We start from the raw sequence: 17,585 nt of genomic DNA on the forward strand, positions 1-17,585 counted from the left end.
GCACCCCAGTCTTTTGTTTCAGGTTAGTTCTATGCATTGATTATCTGTTCCATATCCGTAAGATTTTATGCCAAAATAGACAACCCATCTGTGTTACTGATACCTTCGCAACATTTGCATCCCTATGTGTTATCGTTAACTGAGATTATTAAATTTTAAAGGCGTTAGGAGGAGTGACCTCATTGCTCTCTAAAGAGGGGAAAAGTGGAGAGGGAAGTGCTATGGGAATGGTCCAAAGCTGCACCGGGGGAGGTTCAGACAAGACATCATGAATCATTTATTTACTGTCAGGGTGGTCAGACACTGGAACAGTCTTCCTTGAGAGACAATACCCCAAGCTTATCAGTGTTTAAGAGGCATTTGGCAACCTTTAACTGTTGGTCAGCCCTGAAATAGTTAAACAGTTGCAGTGGTGGTCACTCTGGGTGCCTTTGAACTGAAAGGGCTTTTTGAAATAGTCTATTCTATTCTATTTTATTCTGTCTTTTAGCAAAGCAAGTAGGATTTCTCCATTCTCAGCATGTCACGGGGATGATAAAACCAGTAACTCCTCAGCTGGTTGTTTCATATCTTTTTTGGGTTTTCCATTGCTTGTTTGCATTATTTCATGCTTGTTTACGGTTTCTACCTCTACAGAAGTATTCCTGTGAGTTTCTTCTCAGATATTGAGCTGCATAAAACTACACACTGCTTTTTCAATGTGTTTAGATCCCTGCTCATGTCACATATTTGAAAACACTGAAACATGCCAGAAACATTTAAAATAAACTCATGTCATTCCCGTGTCTAATGAGATGTAACATTATATTCAAACATGTAACTGCACATTCTCTGTCACTTGAAGTTTGCTGATATTCACTGCTGCTTTCTGTGAATTTGTATTTATCTTCCTTGTCTAGTGCCAGGCCTCGTGATCTGCAGTTCCAAATGCAGCATTCCCTTTGCAATCTGCAAAATTAGTTAATACTATTAACAAAAATAATAAACTTGGTGTGGGTGAAGCACTGTTGCTTTCCTGTGCTTTTGGTCTAGGCTTTCATGATTCTGTATGGAAGCAAAATCACAATCCTCTCAACTCCTCCTCCTGTTGACACACTGAATTACTTTGGTCTTATTAGTACACTGAATGTAGCAGATTGGTTTACTTTTGGAGATTTTAATTGCCTCTGTCCTTACAACTTTACTAGCAGACCATTCCCTCATATTAACAATAATCTCTCCCCTGTCGCATCCAGTTTTTTCCTCTGAAGAAACTTACAGTTGTGTTTTTGTGTTCCACTGGTTAGGAATGATCTCTTGAGGTCAGCTGGTCCAAGTCAAAGTCAAGCCAGTTTTGATGTTATATCAGATTGTTCAGGTTCCTGTGCAGTTAAATTTTGAGACTTTCCAAAGATGGAGTTTTTCAGTTCCACTTGACAGTCTGCACCTTTCCCCAGTTCTTATTATTCTTTTCCTACAAAATAGGATTTCTGGTATTTCATCTTGTCTTTCACTTGTACCCCTTAGAAATAAAACCTCATTTCAACTTCCGTTGAGACCAGCCATTTATCCATCCGTAACCTGAACAATTCCAGTTCTCTCAGCTTTTCTTGAGCATCATGTGAGCATCTTGGTGGTCTTCCATTAAGCTAGGGAATGTTTAGTATTTTTTGTGCACCGAGGACCCCAAAGTTAGTCATAATATTCCACATATGGTTTCTCAAATGACAGCTAGGGGAGGATATTTACTTCCCTCAACCTTCAGGCTGTGCAGTTAGCAACACGTACTTGCACAGTCAGTGCGAGGGCTGGCTCCTCATTCCTGTCTGCTTGGCTTCTTGTCCACCAGGGCCGTCAGGTCCTCTTTCTCATTGTGCCTTCTAGCTGGTGAGTGCATCCTATTCTGTTGTGTGGTGCTGTTCCATCCCAGCTACAGGACTCTGCACTTGTTGTTGAGCTGTGAGCTTCCTGTCAACTCGTTACTCATGCTGTCTGGGTCACTCATAGAAGCCACCCTGCCCTCCAGTGTGTCAGCTTTGAATTTAAAACCACTGGCTGTGACTCCAGCAGCTTTTCCACTCGCCTTGTGATTCCTCCATGCAGTCCATGTCATCATGGTTTGGCTATAAAGATACTTTGAGATGTTGTGTTGGAAGTCATGCTATAGTCAAGGAAATGTACTGCTTTCTCTTGGAGACATGTCATTATTGAATGAAATCAGGTTAGTCAAACACACTTGGTCCTTTCTAGATCCATTCTGGCTGTTCTTATCCTTCCACATGCATCATGTGCTTGGAAGTGGATTTCTGAAGGATTTTTCTCCATGATCATCTGGGGCACTGTGGTCAGGCTGCTGTTCCATCCTGTAGCCTCCTTGTTGTCCCTTTAGAATATTGATGTGGCATTTGTGCTTTACCGGTCATCACCTTCCCAAGTTGCCATGATCTTTCAAAGGTGATAGAGAACAGCCTGGTAATGGTCTTGACTGGTATTTTCAGCACACCTGGATGCACCCTGTATTGTCTCAAGACCTGATATATGCCAGGTTTGCTTCACTGGAGCTGGGAGGCCTCTGAGCAGGGCTTGAGAGTGAAGTTAAGCAAAAAAGGCATAGACTGCCTTGATCTTCCCCATGGTAGAAGATCACCTGGTACTAGATCACCTCCCTCACTGAGAGGAGTGGGACCATATTTGCCTCAGTCTTTCTTTTATGGCCAATGTATGTATAGAGTGTCTTGTATCCCTTCATAATCCAGGCTAGTTTCAGTTCCAGCTGAGCTTGGCTTTCTTAATTCTGTCTTTTCTGGTTTAGGAGGTTCCTGCTGGGCAACCCAACTCAGCTTCCATGTTCCAAACCTTTACCTTTTGTGGTGAGTTGAGGCAAAGGTTGCCCATTTAGGCAGACTGGCTCCTTGCCATTCCTGCTCGATTTCTAACTAGAACAGCTCGATAGCTAACTAGAACAGACTGTTCTTGTGCTATGAACATGTCATCTTTGAAGATCAGCCCACTCCTCTGCCCTTCGCAGCAGCTTTTCACAGGATCCTGCCAGTGAGTTTTCCAAACGAGCCATAGTCTGTTCTCCTGAAGTCCAAGGTCTGCTATTTTCCTTCTTCAGGTCTGTTCGAGTCTTAAATTCTACCATCTTACTATTGCTTCTGCCAAGTTTGCCACAGACTTTGTCTTCCTGAATCAGTTCATTCTTGTCTGCGAGTAATAAATCAGAGTGCCTCCTTGTCCACTTCTGTTGCACTCCTAGTTAGACATAGGGGTCCCTGCTACTGAAATCCCCATGTTGTGTTGTACGACACACACAGATACTGATATGATCCATAACTGAAAAACAGGTATCACTTCTTAAGGCTAAGCCTTGTACTTTAATACCTTTTGATTTCAGAGGACTCTATGCAGAAGGAGAGCTCTGTCTGGTGTCAGGTGGTTGTTTTGAGGGTTGTTAGGACTCAGTAAAATGCCTTATTGGCTTATTGCTTGTTTGGAAGAAAAGAAGTGTTCCTGATGGTCAGGCATCTCTTGGATTCCTTGTAACCTGCCAAGTTGCTCTTCATGAATATGTAGGAATGGTTAAGCTATTTACTAGATGTTCTTATCATTAACTCCCTTAGACCATGTCATCTTTAATGTCATACTGGATTAACTGTATTTCTGATCCTTTTCTCCCCTCTATTCAGATCTGAGATCCTCTTTAATGCCTTTCTAGGGATAAAATTCCATGGTACTTTACCCTAAACAGGGATCTTGCATTATAAACCTCTACCCCTCTCTGAATATAAGCATCCACAGCTTTTCATACAATTTCATACTCTTCCTTGGTAGAGTTCTTGCTTCAGCCACCTGTTTTGTTTTGTTTTGTTCTTCCTCTGTGTGTAGGAGCTTGTCATGCCTCAGATTACCTCCAGTATTATGGATTCCATTTTCTTTTGTCCTCGTAAAAAGAATAGATTTCAAAAATGCATTTAGCTGGGAATGCATTCATAGCATGGTTCATTTACAAGAGTCTAGGACCTTGTGTGTTTTTAGAACTTGTCAGAGATCAGAATTTCACTGTTTTCGCTTTTACAGATTCTCACAACTGCCAATAAGACACATACTGACAGGCAGTGCTTATGTGCAGAATGCTGAACAGAGCATTGTAGACATCATTTTAAGAAGAGTAGAACTACACATGTGTGAACACCCAAAAAGCACTCTGCGATGGCCAGCAGTTACATAAACATATGTAAACTTGAATCAATGTTTTGTATGGAATGGGTGAGTGGATGTGCCAGATCTTTGTGTGATCTGCAGTTGCACATGAAAGTTACCGAGCCACATTCTTTGCTATGTGAGAGCTGTTGAACCCTCCAGGTGTGTAGGAGCAGGTTGCACCTGCAGTGCTTTTTGTGTACCACATACTCCACCTTGGCATTATCAGTGAAGTGTCAGTGGATCCTGGGGGTGCAGCAGGGTAGCAAGGAATGGTTGAAAATTCCAGATAGGTATCTCTGGCTCTCTTCATTACCAGAGTCTTCCCATAAGCTTGTGAGTGATTATTAGAGGTGTGAAATGAGAGTCAGCAAAATTATGAAAGATGTTTCAGTTGTTACAGCTAAAGGTAGATGTTTAATGGTTTCCAGAGAAGAATGAAAGGGTATATTAATAGTGACTACAGATTTCAAGAAGGCTCTAAACATTTGAGTAAAAATAACTTTGTTTTACTCTAAATGAATAGCTAAAATTGTATTCTGTTAATGAATGCATTACCACAACTTCTGTTTGATTTGTTTTAGATGAGAAGATTGTGGAAAAAATCCGAGCTTTACAAATGAAAGCTGAAGACTATGATGTTGTTAAGGTGATTGGAAGAGGGGCTTTTGGAGAAGTGCAGCTGGTAAGAATGTAATGATTTATGTTTAACAGCTTTAGCTAAAACCTTCCTCAGTCTTCATGTTTTATATTTAAAAATTCTTCTTAAAAAGAGTAAGTGTAATTTTCATTGTATTGAGAGATTGTTTCTGTGCATAGTAAACAGCAAATCTGAGTTTAAAATATAATGGATGGGAAGGGAAGAACTCAAGAATGTTTTCTATCCTTTGATCAAAATCAAAAAGGCAGTTCATGGCAATTCTAAATCTTTTTGGCCACAAGTATCACTGCATAATAATGTCTGAAACCTTCTACAAAAGAGCAGGTGGACACTGCAACGAAAGATTTTTGTTTTGTTCTTATATGTGATGCTTGCATTGTATTTTAAGTGACATGACTCACAGAATTTTTAAAAGATTCTTTCCATAACATTGTCCCCTTGACATTGCATGCAATATAATATCTAAAGTATGAATGGGATTACTTTTAAAATTTCTGTTGCAGAGAAATTCTGTTATAAAAAAAAAGGTAATCAAACTACAAAAAGTAACTTGGTGTATCACATATAGTCTGATTATCATTTAATTTTGATTTTTCCAGGACTTCCAAGTCCTACTTCCTGATAGGTGGCACAAAAATGTGAACATATGTATGAGATGGATTGATAGGTCAGTTTTGAAATAAGCATTGGATGTAAGTGCCAGATAGAATCTAGAATGCAAACATTAGGGACAAGTTACCATGAGCTAACAGATCTAACAGATCTGGTGCAGCTAACAGCTGCACCAGCTGATCCATGGTGATTTTCTGGGTGAGTATTTTTAGAGGAAGAGAGATATGAAGCAAGTCAATAGAAAGGGGAGCAAGTAATTTGCTGCAATTGAATCTCGTTATCTTACTACCACAGGGTAACAAAAATTACCCTTTTGCTTGTACTTGTTAACCTGGAAATGGCATTTTACTTCTCTGTGGTAATTTTGCACTAGGAAGCTGGGAAAATCATATTGTCTTGTAATGTATAACCATTTTGGCAAATACAGTGATGTGTTGGAGTTTTGTTGAGGAATGTGGTAAGATCTAAGCTGTGAAGGGCTTATAGGAGACACAGTGTATAATGGCAATAAATTTATGATGCATTTATAAAATTCTTCGTAATTTCCATATTAGTGTTGCTGAAATTTGTTGGAACTGGAAAAAAATCCTCTGACTAGCCTAATGTTATTTGCGTGATTCATGGATAATTTCCAAATTTAGATGTGATTAGTATGGCAGATAGCAATATCTAGTCAGCAGTTTTTATTCATCTATGTCATTTTTTAGGACAACTTCATCCAAGTCTAGTAACATGAGAATGTAGCACCCTCTTCCCTTTCTTTCTATCAGGGTCATTTGCACTTTGTTTTTGTCCAGAAGAGTGAGTGAACTGTGGAGTATTTCCAAAAATTCTCATTTTCTAGCAAGACTTTAAAGAATTGTTATGTATATTTATATCCTTGTATGATTTTATATCTTTGTAGGCAAGAAATTAAAAACAAAACCAAAACCTTCAGCAGAACCTTACTTCCTTGTGAAGAGGCTGTTGCAGGGTGTTTGTAAGAAAGCAGTCTACTCCATGTCTTTTCAATGATAGTCACATCAAATGGTTTATTTTAAAGTCTTCTATTAGACATTTGTATCTTTACATTAATCCACATGGAGCAGTGAATAGAGACACTCCTTAGGCACTGGCATGTGAAGTCAGTGAAAAATCAAGTTGTAAGGAGCAGAGTTCCTTGTCCATTTGTTGAGGGGGTAGGAGATGAAAAAGTGCAAGTCCCAATAACAGAAGTCTTGTGCCATTTTTAGATATCACACTCGTATTTTCTGGAAGCATCCAAGAGAACTATATTTTTAATGTGCTTCAAAAACGAAAATACATTGTTTTCCTATGTGTATTTCTTAAGAAATAAGGGTTTTTATAAATTATTTTTATTTTCTTTTTAACATTTAATTTCAAATAGAAGGTCCTGATTTGTTCTGGAAACTCTTTATCTTAATTCACCATGTCATACACAATTTAAATTTTTAAGCAGAGATGATTTTTCATAGTGTACATACTGCAGTTGCGTACTTAGAGGGATCTGAAGACAAACTTTATTTTTCATTTGCCCAACCATTAAAATGTAATGACAAAATGCCTAGTAACCTGGTCATACAATGATGGAGTTTGGGTTGTGTTGTTGTCATGGTTTGGTTTTTTTTTTAATCTTTAATAAGCCCTTCAAAAAAGCAAGAATCCTTGGAAAGAAACTTCTGTGTCTTCATATAGAGCTCTTCTGTACTTCATGTCAAATTAAAAGAACACTTTTTCTGCAGAGTAAAAATACAAGCAGAAATCATAATGTTATGCAGTCTTACAGCTGAAAAGCAGTGGGCTAATAAATACAACTGCAGATCTGAACTAATATTAGCTGGTGATGTGGACATCCATACCTCAATTTTTTTGCCTCACAAGGTATGGTACAAGTTTAAACTATTGAGCTAAGCTCTATCTATTTCTACTCCATTCAAAATGTTGACACCACTGTTGCAGATGATGGATTTGCAGTAATGAAAATATTTTGCAATGCTTTCTGTGATCAAAATAGAAATTTGCTTCAGTGGGGATTAAATACAGAAAGAACCATAAATAGAACATGATTAAGTACATGAGTTAATTAATGAATGTTGTGTTATCAGTATGTGTTATTGTGCATAGGAAATGTAGCACAAATATTTATTATATGTTTCTAATGATTATGCTTAGTATGCTCATTTTTTGGCTTGTAATGTTTGCAGCATAAAATAGTCAGCTATAACCTCTTTCATTTAATTTTGTTTTCCCTTAGTCCTCTGCTGCAATATAACATTTTCTTGCTAAAGAACTGATATGAAGCAATCAGCTTCCCAGATTCTGTCAAGAAAGAGAAATACATTTTCTACTGTTGTGTCTTACAGCTAGATTTTTTTTTTAAAGGCTTGATTTTTCCTCTTCCTCTCCCCTCCAAAAAATTTTAAAAATAGTCCAATAAGGAGAGATCAGATGACTCTGGTCTTAACATCTGACTGTGGTGGAGAAACAATTTCCTTATAAATCCAGAAGTATTAAACTCTACACTTGTGCTCTGGTCTCTGGTTTTGCTGAGTCTGTAGTGATGGGGAAAGCTAAGAAAATGATTGCCAGCTGCCAGATCACTTCTCTTACGCAGTGCCATGAATAAAAGTGACTGGTGTCTAGGGCAGACAGAAAAATTGAATTATGCTGCTTAATATGTTACTTCTGGTTTATGCAGAAACAATTATTTATGAAAGCACATCCTGAGTTCCTCTTGTTTGTTTTCACTTGTGGAAAATCATCTTGATTTAAATTGAAACTTATCCTCAGTTCCTTCTCCCAGGTCTAAACATGAAGGACTGTAATGTTGCAGTGACACAGCAGACTGACCTGCTCATGTGCTGGAAGAGAAAACTAAAGCAAAGTTAACAGTTCCTTGTGTTTGGGTGCTACAGGATGGTCTGGGCGACAATCTTTACTGTCTGATTTCTTAGTGTTGCAAAGCAGTGATTGTCATGGCCTGCGTAAACAGATGCTGGTTTATTTTTCTTCATTAAGTGCCTTGTTTATTAGGTTTAATTCCCCATCCACTGCTGATGTACAGTTCTGTAGTAAAGCAGATAAAATGGTCATGTTTTATTACCTGAAAATTTGTCAGAACATGAACTTTGATACCCTATCTGTAGTCATTTCTTATGGCTTTATTGAGTATTCTAGGAACCTGTAACTACTTCAAGCCATAGAGTTCATTTCAAAACTCCACTCCAGCATGGTCATTTTTTTCAAAATCATGAAACAGACCGTATCATTACCAATACTGTGTACTAAATCTGATCACTTCAAATGGATGTGTTACTTTCTTTGCCTACAGATTGTCTTCCCGTGTGAATGCTGGGGAAATTATGGAGGCATTTTGTTTATTGAAAATATTAGATTGTCGAAGCAGAGTAGAGTGAATTTCTTTTTTCTTAATGTATTCTCATGAGTTAAACAAAGCCAAGTTACTCAGTGCTAATGGCATGAAGGGATTTTCCTACCTATTTTGAGAGTTACTCTGGTGAGCTGCAGTTTAAATTTGGCAGATCATTTTAACAGTTGGAAGAAATTGAAACATGGCAGTTAAATACAGAATAATCTGCTGTATGAGCTAATATCTGTATGTACAAATATAGCTCTGAGTAAAGAGCACAGTGACTAGCAGCTCAAAAGGCTGTCTCCAGGGGCCATGGTGCTGATTGCAGGAGGAATGTCAGCGGTAGGTCTGCTCACCTGCAAGGAGTGCCAGGACATACTTAGTCTCTGGCTGTGCCAGTGTACTTGTTGTTGCTTTGCTTTGGTACAGAGGAAGAGCCCATCTTGAAATTTTCTCAAGAAATCATTTAGCCAGTAACCTATTGGCACTACTTAGACAGGTGTACAGACTGATTTTGGGCCCCCAACCCCTTTTTACTTTGTTTCTACTGTATATGAGCTTCCTTCAGACTGTGCTGACTTACAAGAGTTTTTTTAATTCAAGTCATGGGTTGTTTTTTTAAATGCAGGCAGCTACTCTAACTGCACCTAGGCAAGAGTACACAGTGACTTTAGGAATTGTAAACTACTAAATACATTGCAGAGCTTCCATGTGAAGTTTCACAGAAAATGCATCTTCAATTGAAAAATATCTTTTTGAGGTTTCTGGTCTTTGTGTTTCTTCTGGTTTTGGGCAGGATTACAAAAACTATGCTTAGGGGAGTATAGTTTGTGGTGTACCACCAAGTCTTTGTAAATTATCCCATGTGGGATTAGTAAGTGGGAAGAAGTTAATTTTCAAAATACTGTTTTAGGACACCTTCACTAGTTTACTAATTATTGGCCTAAAATATGCTCATAGAGTTGTTAATGCACATGGATGCCATGTGTCTGTTCTGGTGTTAGTTGGAGGTTTTTTGATCTAATTGTAGAGAAGGTTGTTTGTTAGTGTTAAACTATGCAAGATACTAAAAATAAAACTTTTGCACATATATCTTGGAGGCAAAAAAAATCACAATTTCAAGGACAGCAACTCCTTAAATAATTCTCTTTTTGTTCATGTTCTTGCTTTTTCCAAGACTACCCCTTCCACCTGATGCCTCTTCTGTTCCTTCAACAATATTAAATTTTGCAGCTCTTCAGGAGCAGGAGACTGATGCTCCCAGATCTGTAGACCAAAGACGTGCCTCTCTGAAGCTTTGCTCTGCAGGTGTCATGGACCTGCATCTACAGCTGTTCAGAAAAACCTGTTAAACATTCTTTCATGTAACATAATTAAACTCAGATATTGTGCAAAACTAAGAGGTTAGGAGATCTGCTTTATTTACTAGATGTGAGAGGTTTTAAATGCACCAGAAAATCATAACTTCAGTTTCTGATGCATTAAACAATTTTCATGAATCAATGTCACAAACTAGTCCACTGGATTTTTTATTTTAACAGGGAAAAAATAGGCAGAAACTTAAGGTCCTGATGACTCAAACTTCTTATAGCTGAATACTTCTCACCTTGATTTCTTTAAGAAACATTCAAGAACGTTAAAAACATGTTCCTTTAATAGTTTTTTCATAAAGTAGCATGTCTCATGATTACTTAGCTGAGTAACGACTGCAATGGGCAATTTAAGGATTTGGTTTCGTGTCTGAATTCAGATAAAGTTTTCAAAAATGTTTTCAGATTTTGTAATAAAAGCTTTAATTCCAGCTTTCCAACAAGATATATTGTATTAATTTTGCACAATTTAAAGTGAATTTAAGAACTATTTAGGAAAATAAATAGAAACAAACATGTTTTGGTGTAAAATAAAAATTGGCAGAGGCTCAAGCAGACTGCTTGCCCAGTTTCTAACATGGATGAATTCAATGGCTGACAGTGTTCAGAATAAGAAAATAAAAGCAGACTTAGACTTTATTTCCTGCTATGGTGGGTTTTTTTGAGCTGCTGTTAAACTTTTCTTTTTAGGTTTGGAAGTTCTCAAATCTTTACTGTGTAGAAAATTGGGTGTTTGAAGACCTGGAGGCATCACATCCCAGAAAGCAGTTTGCACATAGCAGAAACATACGATGCTGGTACTCAGGTTTTTGACAAGGCATTTTAAAAAGGTTTAAAAAGGTTGATTCTCTTCTTTCTCAACCAACAGGTTCGCCATAAAATGACACAGAAGGTTTATGCAATGAAGCTCCTTAGTAAATTTGAAATGATCAAGAGATCCGATTCAGCCTTTTTCTGGGAAGAAAGAGATATCATGGCCTTTGCCAACAGCCCATGGGTGGTTCAGGTAAGGAAGATTTGTAAAAGTAAAATAATAACAACAACAGCAATAGTAATGATGCTGAGGCCATAAATACTATCCAGTCTTGAGCTGGTTTTGAATTTACATTGAAACTCAAATCAAGATTTAGGTTCAGATTTTTACTTTTAAAAAATACATTTTTACGGCAATTTCACTAAGTTTTATATATTTGGCTGTGCTAAAAAGTAGATTAATTGAATTTTAATTACTGCAAATGCATCATAAAATAGAATTAAATAGATATCTGAAATGCCTACATAATTTTTTGGAATAATAGGGAAGTTATCTTTCCAACTGTGAAAAATTACGTATAGGAATGTAGAAACAAATGTGATTGGTATTTCCAGTCTTTCCTCATGATACAGTCAGTTGATCACAGGCATTTGGAATTAAGAGTGCTTTAAATAGTTACTCTCTTTTCAGCTGCAGTTTGATATATGGATGAGTGTGCAGTCCTGGTCTCCTGCAAGACAGGGGCTGTAGCAGTGGTTTCCTTGAAACCATCTTCTTGTAGTGGTCAGTTCTGAGCATCAGCACGCAGCATGCCCAAGGAATAGAGAGTTGATTTCTTCATCTGGTCTTGGCCACTGTCACTCGCAGCTGTCTCGTGACATGTGTCATCAAGATGCTGTAATGTGAATTACGCCTTTGGGAACAATTACTGAACAAGTCCTGATTATTGCCATTTGTTGTAACTGGTAAATTGCACCAGTTAACAAAAGAAGTAGTGAAAGCGTGCGCTTGGAGAAATCATTAGTCCTTAATTTTTAAAAATAATTAATTTAAAAGCTCTCATATATATATATTGCTATGCTTCTGTATATTTGATAAGACTGACTTTAGCCTTTCCATATATTTTTAATAGCACTTTACCTCAGTTGTACAAAGATGTTTTGCTCTTTGGGCATGTTTTGTGCTCATGCCTATATTCAGCAGAAATATTTAAACAAATAGATGATTTTTTAAATTTAGTTCTTTGTTCTAGTAACAGTAATTGTCAGGAGCTATTTTTCACATGCAGTTGAAAGTAATGAGAAATGCATGATGTGGATTTTCAAAGGAAACCTTCACAAGCAGGATATAAATGTGTGTCTGCATTTGTAAATAGCAAATGAACTAAAGTGTAGCTGCAATTGTGCCTTCTATGATTACGTGTCTTGGTGTGATATATTTTGGTGATGTGATCCAGTGGGGTAGGACACTGAGCTGGTTTGAAGAAAATGTAGGTCCTATTCTGATCTAGAAACTGGGACAGATCACACTGCATCTCTCTGTCTAGTTTTTAATGAAAATAAATGAAACAAGAGCCCTAGATAGTTCTAGTTTTTTATGAAATCCCTTGAGGGCAATAACAAAAGCGTTGTATAAAGGCATAGTGCTGTTATCTATTAATATTTTAATATCTCTACATGTGACAAAATTGAGATTATCTTGAATTTTCATTTGGATTTTAATGACCCAATACATTATTGTACTATATATTCCATATATTATCTAGTTGTGCAAAGAAATACAGTGCAGCATATATGTTTTAAAATATATATTTCTAATCTAGGTCTTCTGTCACTAGTTATACAAAGTAATTTTAATCTGAAGGTCAAATCTCCATAATAACACACCTGCCTTTCATGGTTCCTCATCCACCACAGTTTCCCTGATTCTGACTTCATCCTTTCCACACATCCTATTTTTCAATTGCCTTTTAATTTTGCATGTAATTGAAAGATGTGAATGCTTTTAGTTTTTAAAGTAAGGCAGTATTCCCTGAGAATTAAGGTGAGTCTTTCAGGGACTTTCACAACAGTCACTGAACATTTGATAGTAATGCTTTTTGCTGGACTGGGCTATTTTCAGACTTGGTGATCACCAAGTGGAATCTCTAAAACTTCTAAAGATCTGAAATAAATTTTAAAGAGACTGATTTACTTTCACTATCATGCCAGCAGGAAACATACTGGCTGCCACTTATACCAGATCAGTATTTTATTGTTAAGGACAATTTCTTTGAATTGTGTTCAGTTTTTTCAGGAACATTTTGGTTTTATTTCTTATTTCAATATGTGTTGATTTAGGACAAAGTCAGCAGTGACTTTGCAAACATGTACAGAGATAAGGAATTTATAATCTAGAAAATTTGGAAGCAGTATAAGATGCTGCTCACTGTTGAGCTGTTTTCAAATCAGAACATAATGCTCCCTGTTGCAGATTTGATACTTTGCATTTTGACTCAGTAATACTTCTTAATGCCAGGAAACATGGAGAGAGAGAGAGAGAGAGAGAGATGGATGGATGGATGGATACATGCCTGTGGTATTAAAATAATCAGGAAATATTTTTTTACTTTCTCAAAAATTATAATTAGGGGGTTCTGAAGTTCATTAAATTTTAAGGTACTCTCATAATTAATAGAAAAATGTATATTTTATGCATATTAAAAGTAATCTTGAAAACGTATTCTTAGGTTCAGTGAAACTTCAAGAAAAAGGGCTTTATTCTTTCCCCTAGCTGTCTGAAAAGTAATTGCATTTCTTTCCTTTGTTTTTTTTTAACATTGCAGCTATTTTGTGCCTTTCAAGATGACAAATATTTGTACATGGTAATGGAATACATGCCAGGTGGAGATCTTGTAAACCTTATGAGCAATTACGATGTGCCTGAAAAATGGGCCAAGTTCTACACAGCTGAAGTTGTTCTTGCTCTTGATGCAATTCACTCCATGGGCTTGATACACAGAGATGTGAAGCCTGACAATATGCTTTTAGATAAGTATGGGCATCTGAAGCTGGCAGATTTTGGCACTTGCATGAAAATGGATGAAGTAAGTATGCAGCTGAACAATTAACCATCTATTAAACTGTAATTCTAACTTACATATATATCTAAGGTTATTTTCTTATGAAGTATAATACCCAAAGGAATATTCATCTAATGATCTACTTGGTTGGAAAGCTGATTCTTGTTTCCTATTTTTAAATATAAGAGTATTTAAAATATTGTAACTTTTTCTGTTATAAACTGTTCTCTCACACGGAAGAAAGTTGTAAACTTACTCTCTGCTATTTTTGAAAGCATATGCGTTTATGAATTTCCAAGGTACATTCTTTTTGCCAAATGTTTGAAAAGCTCACAAGATAACTCTTAGTTTCAACATTAATAATCTTGGAACAGTTCATAAGCTGACTTTTTTTGTAAATTAAATTATTTTATAGGCAAGATACATTCCATGTGTGTTTTTCTTTTATCTAATTGTTCTCATAGCATCCTCTAGTGGTCATTCAAATGAGGTCACAGTACGGCAGCAGTGGTATGTGATATATTGATCAAAATCTGTTAGTTATTTGTCAGGATGCCAAGATGTCAATTAAAATTATTTAACTGTCCAGATTTAGCCATGTACAGCCAAATACAGTTTTCTAATGAGTTTATATAAGAATATTTTTAATAGGGTACTTTATATTATTAAAAAAACTTGAAAATAAAACGACCTTTGTAGTTTGCACTCTTAGAATCTTGTCTGACAGACAGTGTTATGCTGTAATTTACAGAATATACTCTTCCTATGAAAAACTATAAGATTATAACAGATACAAAAAAAACTGTATATGAATGTGTGTTATGATTTACCTGATCTTTGAAAGTTTTCTGTAGTAGTGTTGGCAAGGGTGATCCTTTTAAGCTTACTTGCTTTTATGTTTTAGGGTTTTTTGAGTATTGTTTAGGCAGTGCTTGATACAATTTCTGCTATCTACTTAATTTGCATTTGCATCATTAACTTAATGTCTCTTCAGCAGTATCCAGAAGTACTGTGTCTGTTTAAGGTGGAGTTTTTTCACATGACAATATATTAATTTCATCATTGTCCAACTGCAGCTGTTTACTGAAGTTCAGTCTTTCCAGGTTTGTTGATGTTGTAGTTGTTAGTCTAAAGGCAGAGTTAATATTTACCTCCATTTTGTTGATTTACTTTCCTGTATTTTAGATGACAGCATTTACCTTAATTGAAAAAATCAAAAGTAGTACTTGGTCTCTTAATTCAGTCCTTAAAAATATTAATATTTTTTTTGAATCAGTAGATTGTAATGTCTTAAGGGAATCTGTTGCTCGTTGGAAGGGACAACAAAAAAGCATCAAAAAACTCACAATATAAATCTACCAAGAAAAGGGTGATCCTCTGTGCTGTTTTAGGGACTCCAGAAATGGTGGACCTACACCTTTTACTTTTGTTTTTTTTTTTCGTTTTTGCTGCTATTGTTAAAATAATGGACTACTAAAATGCAGATGATGGCACTGTAAATGTGACAAATGCATCCGTGTTTCTCATAAAGTTACATACAGTGAGCTCCACTTAGATGGGGCATCATCAGTGGACAGTGATCTCCTAAAGAAGTCAATTTCTTAAAAGATTACATTTTAAGTTCTTTCTGTTTCTCACACTCAGTGGAATGGCAAAAATTTTTTCTACAGGAAGCTTTAGAAGTTGAGAGGTTCTGGATTGTCTCCAAATCTCATGCTACTTCTTACAAAACATGAACACATCCCAGCTGTGTAAATATAATATTGGTGTTGGCTGACTGATTTGTAAAAAATATATGTTTACCCAATACTTATTTATTTTTTGGATTTGGATCTCTTTTAGCAGTTGTGAGCATTAGCATTTTCCTTGTGCTCTTGAGAGCCCAGGAAAATTTTAGTGCAATTTGTTGAGGGATTTTTCTGACCTTTGCTGTGGAATTGTGTTCAGTGTTTGCTGAAGTCAACCAGGCCAGGCCAGAACAGGCACTTGCAGCAGAGTTTCTCCTTATCATTTTGTGAAAAGAGTTGCTAAGTGTTTTAGCGATCTTTCCCAGCATAAATGGAACTGTTCTGTTTTTGTAACTCAGTTGTGATATTTGGGGGTTTGTGGCATTGCTTTTCATTGTTTGTCTTGGTTTTTTTTAAATTAGTTGTCTAATTGAGTGAGTATTTCTGTTGTTGAATAAAGAATGGCGTTAGACTCAAAAATTTAGTAGGAATTGTGGTTCCCATTTTTGGTATTTAGGTATATTAGGTAGACCAGGGCAGGGTTCACCAGTCTGTCTAATCCTCAGGTGTTGCGTAAGAAACTAAACAGCAGCTGGCTTTTGTGGGTATTGCAGGGCCAGGAGCTCCCAGTGTTGCCATCAACAGCACTGTCCTGTGCTGACTGAGCTTTCAGCAGAGCACGAGTTCAGAAAAAGATGTGGCCAAAAGAAGGGATTGTTGGGATTGCCACTTGGGATTGTTGCCTCAGCCCAGGCAGTTCAGCTGAAAGAAGCAGTGTTTTCCTCTTTTTGGAACTCAGCTTCTTTCTCATTGAAGCTTGTCCAGTGGAGAGGACTCTGCTGGATCCTTCGTGCCTCAGTGCATTGTCTGCTGTTAACACCTGATGTGTGCGGTCCTCATGTTTCCACACAAACACCCTTCAGCTCTTGTTTACTGGAAGGAGCTTCCTGAGGGAGTGAAAGCCTGATTGTCAGCCTTGGTTCAAGACATCAAGTCCTTCAGGTTTGATGGAGATCCTCCTGAAGATGAAACCTGAATTGCTTTGTCTTCGGCAATATAATAATGCTGAATGATGCTGGGAAACACGACAGCCTCACCTCCAAGTTGCCAGGAGCTGAAAGAACATTGCTGTCTCCTGGACAGCCTATTTTTTAATATTGTGCACTGTACATCTCTCACATAGCTGAAGGAGATGAGTTCCAAGGTCCACCATGATCTTTTGAGGTGATGAGAAAAGTTTCAGGTAAAACACTAGCCTGAGACTCCTGACAGGAAGCTTTGCATGATAACTGTTATAGTAAGTATGCTACTCAGGCATGGAGGCTTAGTGTATGAAACACAGGAGTAACACATTGCCCAGAGAAAACAGCACCATTTAAGTCTCTTCAGAATGCAGGGACTGCCAGGGTGCTCTGTATTGGACAGAGAGCATGTCCCTGTTTACTCTACTTTGATGCCGGAGATCACAGTCTGACAGTATTAAAGGGTATTAAAGGTACCCAGTACTTAAAAATACATACAGAACACCCAAGTTCTTTGAAAGAAGAAGTGTGTAAATGAGCAGAACAGAAATTGGCAATTTCATATTCAGGTGATAATGGGCCAACCTCCTGAGGGACCTGGTAGAATGCCCATTTTGTGATGCAGTCCCACAGGCTGCTAGATAATCTTTTATCAGCTCCTTTTCCTATGACTGGTTGAGTCAGATGATCTTTCAGGTCCCTTCCAAGCCAGGCTGTTCTGTGATCTGTAAATGCATTTCTAGGTTAGTTCCTGAGACAGAAGGTAGAGAATTTATGGGGTATTAATAGAACCAGCTTCATGTGGTTCAGAGAGCTATGGCCC

General features: G+C 37.2%; 1 protein-coding gene across 5 annotated transcripts in view; it reads left to right on the top strand.

Annotated features, from left to right (window-relative positions):
* Positions 1–17,585, top strand: part of ROCK2 (Rho associated coiled-coil containing protein kinase 2) — a 95,940-nt gene that overhangs the window by 46,026 nt on the left and 32,329 nt on the right. For all 5 annotated transcript variants that reach the window (XM_068183455.1, XM_068183456.1, XM_068183453.1 and 2 more), the window contains exons 3-5: positions 4,767–4,867; positions 11,067–11,204; positions 13,777–14,037. In XM_068183455.1, coding sequence (XP_068039556.1) covers positions 4,767–4,867; positions 11,067–11,204; positions 13,777–14,037 — 500 coding nt within the window. The remainder of the gene's footprint in view (positions 1–4,766; positions 4,868–11,066; positions 11,205–13,776; positions 14,038–17,585) is intronic.

This window comes from Anomalospiza imberbis, chromosome 3, assembly GCF_031753505.1.
Source record: "Anomalospiza imberbis isolate Cuckoo-Finch-1a 21T00152 chromosome 3, ASM3175350v1, whole genome shotgun sequence".
Classification (NCBI taxonomy): Eukaryota; Metazoa; Chordata; class Aves; order Passeriformes; family Viduidae; genus Anomalospiza; species Anomalospiza imberbis.